At 42.0% G+C, this 11,069-nt stretch overlaps 1 protein-coding gene across 1 annotated transcript; it reads left to right on the forward strand.

Annotated features, from left to right (window-relative positions):
- The first annotated feature begins 1,135 nt into the window (after window positions 1-1,135).
- Window positions 1,136-2,089, forward strand: LOC115505585 (olfactory receptor 6P1). The gene has a single exon (XM_030303242.1). It carries the CDS (start codon window positions 1,136-1,138, stop codon window positions 2,087-2,089), a length of 954 nt encoding a protein of 317 aa, XP_030159102.1.
- The last annotated feature ends 8,980 nt before the right edge of the window (window positions 2,090-11,069 follow it).

Genomic DNA, 11,069 nt, shown 5'->3' on the forward strand with positions numbered 1-11,069 from the left:
AGCATGAACGGGAGAGGGGCAGAGAGAGGGGTAGACACAGAATCGGAAGCAGGCTCCAGGCTCCGAGCCATCAGCCCAGAGCCCGACGCGGGGCTCGAACTCCCGGACCGCGAGATCGTGACCTGGCTGAAGTCGGACGCTTAACCGACTGCGCCACCCAGGCGCCCCAGCAATTTCATTTAAAACGTCAGTACTCACACGCAGTGAAAATTAGATTCCAGACAACTATTTAAATGCATGACCAAAAGTACATGTCAAGTTTACACTATGCAAGCTAATGTATTGTTATTTTATTTTATTTATTTTGTTTTGTTTTATTTATTTTATTATTTTATTTTATTTATTTCATTTCATTTTATTTTATTTTTATTTTATTTATTTTATTAATTTTATTTTATTTATTTTATTATATTGTTCATTTTATTTTATTGTTTTATTAATTTTATTTTATCAATTTTATTTTATTAATTTTATTTTATTTATTTTATTATTTTGTTTATTTTATTTTATTGTTTTATTAATTTTATTTTATCAATTTTATTTTATTAATTTAATTTTATTAATTTTATTATTTTATTCCATTGTATTTCATTTTATTTTGTTTTATTTATTTTGTTATTATTTTATTTATTTCATTTTATTTATTTTCTTTTATTATTTTATTTTATTTATTTCATTTTATTTTATTTATTTTATTTTTTTATTTTCTTTTATTATTTTATTTTATTTATTTTATTTTATTTATTTCATTTTAATTTTATTTTATTTATTTTATTATTTTATTTTATTTCTTTTATTATTTTGTTTATTTTATTTTATTGTTTTATTAATTTTATTTTATTTATTTTATTTTATTTTATTTATTTTATTATTTTATTTATTCCATTGTATTTCATTTTATTTTGTTTTATTTATTTTATGTTATTATTTTATTTATTTCGTTTTATTTTATTTTATTTTATTTTTTAATTTAATTTATTTTATTATTTTATTTATTTCATTTTATTTATTTTCTTTTATTATTTTATTTTATTTATTTCATTTTATTTCATTTTGGGTTTTTGTGTGTGTGTGGTTGGGAATGGCTTTCTCGTTCTTCCTGTTCTTTTTTCAGGTGGTCTCGTGGACAGAGACGATGGGAAATTGGAGCAGAGGCCACATAGCAGAGTTTGTGTTGGTGGGCTTCCCTACCTCTCCGCCCCTCCAGTGCCTCCTCTTTGTCCTCTTCCTGGCAATTTACCTGTTGACATTGTTGGAGAACGCACTCATCGTTTCCACAGTCTGGCTTACGCCAAGCCTTCACCGCCCAATGTACTTTTTCCTTGGCCATCTCTCCTTCCTGGAGCTGTGGTACATCAATGTCACAGTTCCCCGGCTTTTGGGAGCATTTCTTACCCAGGAGCGTAGAGTCTCTTACGTAGGCTGCATGACTCAGCTCTACTTCTTTATTGCCCTAGCCTGCACCGAATGTGTCCTGCTGGCGGTCATGGCCTATGACCGCTACCTGGCCATCTGTGAGCCCCTCCGTTACCCTAGTCTCATGCCATCCAGCCTGGCCATTCGCCTCGCTGCTTCCTCTTGGGGTAGCGGCTTCTTGAGCTCCATGATGAAGCTTCTTTTCATTTCCCGGCTGTCCTACTGTGGACCCAACGTCATCAACCACTTTTTCTGCGATATCTCCCCACTACTCAACCTCACCTGCTCTGACAAAGAGCAAGCAGAACTAGTAGACTTCCTCTTGGCCCTGGTGATGATTCTGCTCCCTCTGTTGGCTGTGGTTTCATCATATGCTGCCATAATGGCTGCCATCCTCAGGATTCCTACTGCCCAGGGACGTCGCAAAGCCTTCTCCACCTGTGCCTCTCACCTGGCAGTGGTTGTTATCTACTACTCCTCCACCCTCTTCACCTATGCACGGCCCCAGGCCATGTACACCTTCAACCATAACAAGGTCATCTCTGTGCTCTATACAGTCATTGTACCGTTCCTCAATCCAGCCATCTACTGCCTGAGGAACAAGGAGGTGAAGGATGCTCTCAGGAAGTCGGTCCTGGGCAGATGCCACTATCCGAGGGACGTCCCAGATTGACATGCAGCAGAACCTAGGAGGCAGGAAGAAACAAGGTGGCGATAATACCACCTGAAAGAATGATAGAAATAGGCTCAAAGGGAACATATGTATCAGTTAGTACACAGTTTGGCTGAATCGTGTCTGGGAATCTCCCGATACAAACAAAAATTTGTGAACCATTGATCTTGTACAGGGTTTCCATACTGAGTTTGAACTGGCTGCAGAAGAGTCTCCCGGGGGCTGTTAAAATGCAAATTCCCCGAAAAGAAAATCTGTAGAGGGTCCAATAAGGCGTGTCTAGGTTGCAACTCGGCCGTGCGTCGCTTTCAACTTCCTAGGAACTCATGCTTCATAGCCAGTTTGAAGTTCCCAACTCTCGATCAAAGCCTTTTATTTTATCACTGAGAAAGTAGACGAGAGGGGATTTACTGGTGGATATGTCAAAGTGATGTGGGCTGTATTGCAGCAATGTCAGAGATCAAACTTCTCCAACCCTGCTCCCAATAAGAAATCACCAAAGTACCATGATACCCCAAGAACTGAAAGTCATGTCACCTCCCTAAACAATATTCTGTGCCTCTCCCAGTCTTCCACCCACTGCAAGTCAAGGAAGAGGAAAACGTAGTGCTGGTATTCACCTATGTGTGCACCAGAGAACATGGCTAAATATTCATCTGAATCTCCCTTCTTTGACTCCAGTGGGTTACCAAGCTGGTTGACCTAATGAGGGTTGATTCAGTAGTAAGTGAAATGCCTTAGAAAGCGTTTCTATCGATTGGTCCCAGAATCTTCGCCAGCACTATGGGCAGCTTCTGTTTTAATTAGTTGGTGCCTGGCTTATACCAGTTGTGAAATATTTTAAGTTTTGTTTCTGGGGCAAATGAGGCAAGAACAGAAAATGCCTTTTTTTCCTTAAACCCACGTTAGTTAACATACACTGTAGTATTGGTTTCAGGAGTAGAATTTAATGACTCATCACTTACATACAACACCCCGTGCTCATCCCAACGGGTGCCCTCCTTAATGCCCGTCACCCATTTAGCCCATGCCCCCCACCCACCTCCCCTCCGGCAACCCTCAGTTTGTTCTCTGTATTTAAGAGTCTCTTCTGGTTTGCCTCCCTCTCTGTTTTTGGAGACAAAATAAAAGAATGAGAGGTGGGATGCAGGTATCTCTAGAATGAGTGAGATGTCTCAGATTCAAAGGCTGAATTATAGACATTCTTCCAAGTTCCTCTGAGTTCTGGGAACTTGCTTGAATTGCTTAGGGAGATTTTCGCAGCCTGACTTAAGGTTACTTTCTGCACATTTGAACCGTGTTCTGTGTTTCTTTAGTTGTAGGATTTTGTAGAAACATAATCAAGAAAGTGCTGTTGAGCAAATACTCAGAAACAAACTGTCACGACCGATGCATTAGCTTATTCTGAACTAGGCTTTGGGGAAGAAACAAAAATGATGTTGTATTAAAGAAAACTACTGGGTCAATAATCATTTTAGGGTTTCCAGGGGGTAAAAGGAAACAACAGCAAAAACAAAAAGAGCCAAGGCATTTGACGCTTTTAAAAGTATAAGTTGCTTGATGTTTATAAAATGTCTAAATAGTCTTTTAAAGAACCGTCTCTGAGACTGTCTCTGTTTACCCTCCCCTCAGTGTATTCTCTTTTCCTTTCCTGGAGTTATGGAAGGCATGGCCTTTTACTGTAAGAATTCTGCTCCCCGAGCCAAGAAATTTCACTACTTTCACTCTAGTGAGTCCCTGTTGTAATGAAAACATTTTCACCTACCTCATGTGCTTGCTGTGAACATTACATAAACGATGTCTGTGTGAGTAAAGTGTTAAAATCTTTTCTCTTGAAAGATCAATTTTGCTGTGGGTGCACTTCCTTTTCCTCCCCAGCTTTATCGAAGTATAGCAGATGGATAAAACTCTAAGGTACGTCAAGTGTACCACGTGACGATCTGAGACGCATATGAACATACACCGTGAAAGCGTTCACCTTTGGTTAACTCTCCAGCTCCGGACTCTTGGAAGCCTGATAAATGTTATTAGGCAACACGGCTTGGGGTACAAACGGCCCCTGATGAGTAAAAGTCCTCTGGACCGGAGAATAATGCAAGTATTCTAAGTATCTGGGGAGAAGTCACAGCTTCAGGCGACTTTTGTGACTTGGCACGCCTTTTGCTGGGAGCCCTGGAAGCCAAGGATGCCAGGGACCTGTTAGAAGAGACGATGGCTCTTTGGGGACTTCAGGGGTCCAAGTCGAGGGGGACCCTGTGCCCTTGTGTGTGAATCTCATGTCCTCACTCCTGCCCTGTGACTTTGAATCCCAGAGACCAGCTCCTTGTCTGTTTTCAGCACCCCTTCCACAGACGAGAAATTCCCGATGCTGCCGTGCTGGGATGTTGTGGCTCTGTCCTATATTTCTCTAGGGGAAACTGATGCCAAGTGTGTCCTTTGGGGGGGGTGTGGGTTGGATTATTTGGTGATTCCTGAGATCTTCGGGCATATAATAGCTAATCACATAAATAGTCAATAAATGCGAAGCCCTGTCTGTATTATCATTTTGTCAAAAATAATATGACTATGGGCTTCTAACCAATGTGCCTGTTCTACTAACCACGCCTCAAACTCACTCTTATGCAAACTGAGATTGGAGGACTGACCGGGTTCCCTAGAACGTACGTGGAAAGCTGGGCTCTGATCACCCTTGGTAATCATGTGGAGAAGGTGCTATGTTAACCAGAAAGTTTAGCGTTTCCACTGATCCGACCTAAAACTATTACAGCACGCCAGCGTGCCATTGGGTAGACTCAGTGAGGTTCACGCTCCTTTTAAAAATGATCAGGATGGGGGCATCTGGGTGGCTTAGTCGGTTGACCGACTGACTCTTGATTTGGGGTCAGATCATGATCTCATTGTGAGTTCAAGCCCCATGTCGGGTTCTGGGCTGACAGCACAGAGCCTGCTTGGAATTCATTCTCTCTCTGTCTCTCTCTCTGTCTCTCTCTCTCTGTCTCTCTCTCTCTCTCCTCTTTCTCTCTCTCAAAATAAATAAAAAATAAACATTAAAAATTTTTTAAATGATCAGAATGTATCTTAACTCTTTTTTTGGATGTTAACATAGAACATAAATGTCCTCCTGGGATTTTAGTCTTGGATTTTGGGCTTGATACTGACCCTCTGGGTATCTACATTGTACCGAGGGAGGAGCTAGAGAATGTCAGCTGGTACAAATGCCACCATTAGGGCCCTTGTCATATCACACTCTTTCCCCGGGGGGTGGGGGGCAGTAGCCCTCCTAATTTGTTTTTCCCCTCGTGTGAGAGGTTCCCACAGTGTGTTCATTGGCGTAGATAGCTCACTTTTCTTTGCTGTGACAGCCCATCTTTTCAAGCTGAAAATATGCCCAGCCCCGGCAGTAAATCCACATCTCTGTGTCACATGTTTGATTCATCAGCTTTTCTTGTATCTGGCTGGGAGTGGTCGTATATCTCGTTTTTGTCCAATAAACGTAAGTAGAAGTCTGCTGGAGAGGATCTCCTTTTCAGAGAAAGATGTAGCTGGCACTGGTGCTTCGGCTTTCCTTCTGTTGAACTTGGCTTTGATGCCCGGAGCTCCAGCAGCCGTCCATGAGGTAACAGACATGAGGAAGGAAGTTCAGCACTGAGGCCGGAGGCACAGAAATGCATAAAAATCATGGGTCTTCGATAGCACGCTTGAGAAGTTGAACCAACACGAGCAAACACCTACATCCATGTTTATTTTTTATCAAATGATAAAAAGTAATTCCCATTTGTTGGAGGCCCTGTAATTTGTGCTTCCTTCTTATTTGCAACCTAATATGCCTGATGTGATACATTTACCTAACTTTTGCCTTGCATCGTTTTAGAATTTTCGGACGGTTTTTAGTTTTAGGGTCTCTTAAGTTTGTCAAATGAAATCTATTTTTGTACGTTGCCAGAGAAAGATCAGGACCCACCCACCCCCTCCTGCCAAAGCTCCTATCTTGCCATTCCGGGAGACGAAAGAGTCACTATGCCTTTAAAGCTGTAATTCACAGGTTAGCCAGAGAGAGGCTGGTTACTTCTCAGACGCTACACCTGCGATTCAAATAGCTCCTGCAAGTCAGTCTTGTATTCTCTTATTTTCTCATACTTTATTTTGTTTCATTTATTTATTTATTTTTTTTTAGGTTATGAACAGGTACTCAGTGGAGCCAACTTTTCACCAGAGAGGCATAACAGAAGGGAAGTAAGGAAGGAGCATGTGTTCAAGTCAATTACGATTCTTTAAATACAATTAATTCGTTTCAAAACAGGGGTGCCATTCGTCACGATTAACTAAGAAGGTCCTTGCATTTAAAAAGGAAACATAAATTATGTGATTTTTTATTCATAAAACGCCACATAGAAAGCACAAAATGTGATTATCTGCCTCAAATTTTTAAATAACTTGAGAGGAAATGGGAAACACACAATTTTCAGAAATAATTATAAGGATACAAAGAAAAATGTGAGTTTCCCCGGTAACTTTAACTTCTACATTTAAAAATTACTCTATTTCTCCTTACCCAGGCTAAGTGTGTATTGATCCAGAATATTTTTCCAGACTCAGACATATTACAATTTGTAAGCTCTGCCCTTTTCCTCACTCAGCTCAGAGCTGTAGTCTCTGCCCGTTTGTTCAATAAGATCCTTAAATTTACTGTGTTCTTTTCTTCCATGACAAGAAATAGTCAAGAGTGAACTTAGAATTCCATTTTTGCTTTAAGCACTCAGCGTTTTAACTACTGCTTTTTTCCTTTGTACCAAGGAATGATTGCAAACAGTTATCACCAAAAAAAGATTGTATTTTGTTTTACTAACTTCTGGGTTACCATCATACCAAAGGTAATGTTACCATCGCCTTTTAAAGATGAGGAGTGCGGTACTTAGAGAGACTTGGGAATTTATTTGCCTCACAGAGCTACCCAGGAACAATAAAAACTCATGTTTTTCTTTTTTTTTTTTTTCTTGAATATATTTGACATATAACATTGTCAAATTGATAGCAATTTATTTATCAGATTTAAGGTGTACAATGTGTTACTTTGACACGTTTATGCATGGTAATATAACTGTCTTTGTAGCTGTGTTGATCACATTACATACATACAGAGCCATATTGCTGTCTATATTCATCATACAGTGCATTGAAAACTATGGCTTTTTTGTTTTCCGTTCCAAGTGTATATCCTTAAACACCCTCAGTTCTATTTCTTGATTCTCCACTCCTTGGTAACAACCATTTTGTAATCTGCCTTTTATGACTTGGACTTTTTTTTTAAGATTCCACATATAAGTGCTTGTCTTTCTCTGCCTCCTCTCACTTAGCATAAGGTACTCAAGGTCCATCCATGTTTTCTCAAATGGCGGGATTCCCTCCTTTCTCATAGCTGAATCCCGCTGTGTATACCCACCTCCTCTTTCTTACCTGCTCATCCATTGATGGGCATTCGAGCTGTTTTTGTGTCTTGACTCCTGTGAATAATGCTGTCATGAACACGAGGGTATATATCTCTTTGAAATACATGTATCTTTTGTATCTACTGAGTTACTGACACATGAGAGTCGTGTAGATGTATACAGCTGACACTTGTGTGCACAACATCTAAGGGTGTTTGGGGTTTGTATACGTGTGTGTGCACATGCTTGGGTCCCCGAATAAGAGCGGGTAAATGCCATTCTGATTTTCTGCTGAATGACTTTGGTTATAGCGCTCTCTTCCCCCAGAGGATCCTATTATTTGTGAGACCATTCCTCAGAAAGAGAAGAGCCCGCACACACACAATTTTCGCTCACCTTCCTCTGCCCCAGAGTCTGGCAGGGAGGAAAGCAGTGTGCTCCAAGCCTAAGGTCCCTCTTGTGTCATTTACCTTGCCAGCTCTTCCCTTAGTATTCCCCTGGGGCCCCCTTGGGCCCTGGAAAGGCCAAATACATTCCTGAGGGCAGTATCCGTGGGGAGGTCCCCTGTGGGTGGGAGTTGGTACCTGCCCCTCCAGTAGCTTGGAGACAGGCAGAGAACAAATAGCTCATTCTGTGCCCGTCTTCAAGCTGAGAAGAGACACAACCAGTCTGGCCCAACACCTCTTCGAGCTTAAGGACACCGCCTTCCTCCTCTTGGTCTACATGACCTCTCCTCTTTCCTCGGTTCAAGGTGGCCATGCCTGACAAGGCTGGGAGAAGAGCCATAAGTTACGTCACTGAGACGATGGTGGGTTGAAAAGACTCTCAGGTATTTCCAGGGGATGGTTGAACATCATTTTCATTTAAATCACTGATTCTTGGGAGCTTTCATTGTATTGATATTTTAAAATAGTTTGTCTTCTTTGAGCTTACTATGGGAAGTGTAGCTACAGAGCATAGTTGGGGAGTGAACTTAGGACATATATAGATTAATTTCACTCCAAAATATTTCTTTTTGAGAGAGAGAGAGAGAGAGAGAGAGAGAGAGAAAGAGAGAGAGAAGCAGGGGAGGGGAAGAGAAAGAGGGAGAGGAAGAACGCCAAGCAGGCTCCATGCTGTCAGTGCAGAGCCTGATGTGACGCTGGGACCTACAAAACCGTGAGATGGTGACCTGAGCTGAAGTCAAACACTTAACTTACTGAGCCACCCAGGCGCCCTCCTAATTCTTAGTCTTAAATTCCATGGGCCACATTGATTTCCAGCTTCAGGTCTGAGGCATGCCTTCTGAGAAGGACAGTGTCTGTTGCTGAAATCCTGAAAATATATTGCATTGTCGCAGTGCTGGGGGGCACTGAGGAGGAGGGGGACCTATTCCAGGAAGAAAGGACTTCTGGGTGTGATTCCCTCCTTACATATTTCTGGAATATAAAAACGCACGAGGGAATGAACCCAAGGACACAGCTGTGGAGACTGGTGTCCTGTTACCGTGAAGGAAGTGCCTCCCAAATGGAAATGCTACCCCCCCTCCTCCAGTAGCTGAAGACATGTCGATTTCACGTGTCCATTGGCAGGGACAGAGGTGCTGAGGAAAAGCCCGGCTGGAGGGGGTGTCTAAGCTGTTCATTAATGGGCTTCAGGTTGGTTGGACTTTCAGACTCAAGAGAAGAGAGGAAAGTTGCTGAGGGAGCTTGGGGCTCACAGACCTTGCCTTTTTTTCAAGTTCCACCAACCCCCACCGCCTCCTGAATCTTAGACCACGGCACACAGGGACCTTGCATTGGGTGTGTGTGTGTGTGTGTGTGTAGCTTAAAGGCTGAGTTCCAACAAACAAACAAAATTGTTTGTCGAATTGGCATTATTAGACCTTATTTGCTTTTTTGTTTATCTGCGTCTGTGTTCTTCTCTAAGAGGTGGCTATTCTGCCTTCCTTTAGGGTCCTAGAGCGAGGTCCGAGCAGCAAGAGGGAAGTGGATGGGGTGGGCGGCCATTTTCCAGCTGTCACCCTAGGACCATTTCCTCAGGAAAAGCAGAGAGCCTGCCCCGGCTGCACCCCTATGTCCTACGCATGGGCAAGGCTGTTGAGAAAAGGAGAGTAGGGGGGACAGGCTCTGGAGAAATGCAAAAGGGAGGAATCAAGCTGTAGGTCACAGAGAAAGTCTGGGAAGGGTAAGGCACTCAGCATGGGAGGTTCAGAGTGATTCTCAGACGGCTGGTTGGAGACTGTACCCTGGGCGGGAATGCAGAAGGCTCAGTGATGGCAGAAGGCGTCTGGGTCCTCCATTTTTTCTGGTATTATTTTCAAGCAACTTGTGCCTCCGTTACTCTAATACCCCTGGAAAGGTCCTACAGTCCCCTCTTTTCTGATTAACAATGGCTGTTGTTTAAGGGTGCCTGGGTGGCTCAGTCGGCTGAGTGTCTGACTCTAGATTTCAGCTTAGGTCATGGTCCCAGGGTCGTGGAATCGAGTCCCACATTGAGCTCTTTACTGGGTGTGGAGTCTGCTTGAGATTCTCTGTCCCTCTTCCCCTCTCCCTGCTCATGCTTGTGCTCTCTCTTTCTCTCTAAAATAATAACAATAATAATAATAATATTTAATAATAATAATACACAATGGCTGTTGTTTCCACCATGTAGATCTGTGTTGACTTTGTTGGCAGGATTTTGGGAGAATTTAGCAGTGTATCCTCGAAAGGTCACAGCAAATGTCCATAGGAATTTAATTTAAAATCTAAAGTTCATTAGATGTTTACGGATGTGGTGAAATTATATTATATCCACCTTAGAAATAAAAGAACTGACATTCTGAACATTAAGTAGTAAGCTCACTTAGGTGGAGTTAGACAAAAGTGGGATTTGATGTACTTTTCCTAAACTCCTAATCCAGCACTCCATACAATGGATCGGATCAAAGAAAACATTATCTTTTAGATTACCCATTCGATTTTGTTCTCCAAGAAGCTGGCAAACATTCATATCATGTTTGCTATTAACCCTGTGTGTTTGCTCAAATATTGCTTCATTCAAGATTTACAACCTTGTTAAATAGGAAACAAACACACAAACAGAAGAATTCTTTCCATAGAGATAAGTGGAGTCAGAAGACTTCTCTGGAAGTTACGCCAATTATGCCTGGGGCGGGGGTGGGGGGGGGAGCCCGCGGTGAATACCTGAGTTTCCGGCTTCTCTACATACATAGCAGATGGGATTTCTTGCTTATGGTGAAGGGGTGATAGGAAGGCCATCCTCCTATGACCAACAGGGATATACTGGAAAGGCACAGAATTAATTTGGAGTCAGAAGTTTCCAATTTCACTTGTGTGTACCTTGGATGAGTTCTCTCTCTTGGCTTAAGTTGACAAAAATTAGAATATAAGCTCCCCAACATACATGATGGCTCAAAAGTTCTGGTTTGATCATAATTTAGGACGAAGTAAGGTATGAAGGCAGGAGAACTTCTCTTGTGATGACTTTGCTGCTGGGGGGTTCTATCATTGGTGGTTGGCTCGTGCTCAGGAAGTGGAAAACTCTGATTCTGTCTGTGCCCACAGCCAGTT

Source organism: Lynx canadensis, chromosome F1 (genome assembly GCF_007474595.2).
Source record: "Lynx canadensis isolate LIC74 chromosome F1, mLynCan4.pri.v2, whole genome shotgun sequence".
Lineage (NCBI taxonomy): Eukaryota > Metazoa > Chordata > Mammalia > Carnivora > Felidae > Lynx > Lynx canadensis.

What these genes read in the sequence shown, in the direction of transcription:
- LOC115505585 (XM_030303242.1), top strand. Translation starts at nt 1,136, where the DNA reads ATGGGAAATTGGAGCAGAGGCCACATAGCAGAGTTTGTGTTGGTGGGC.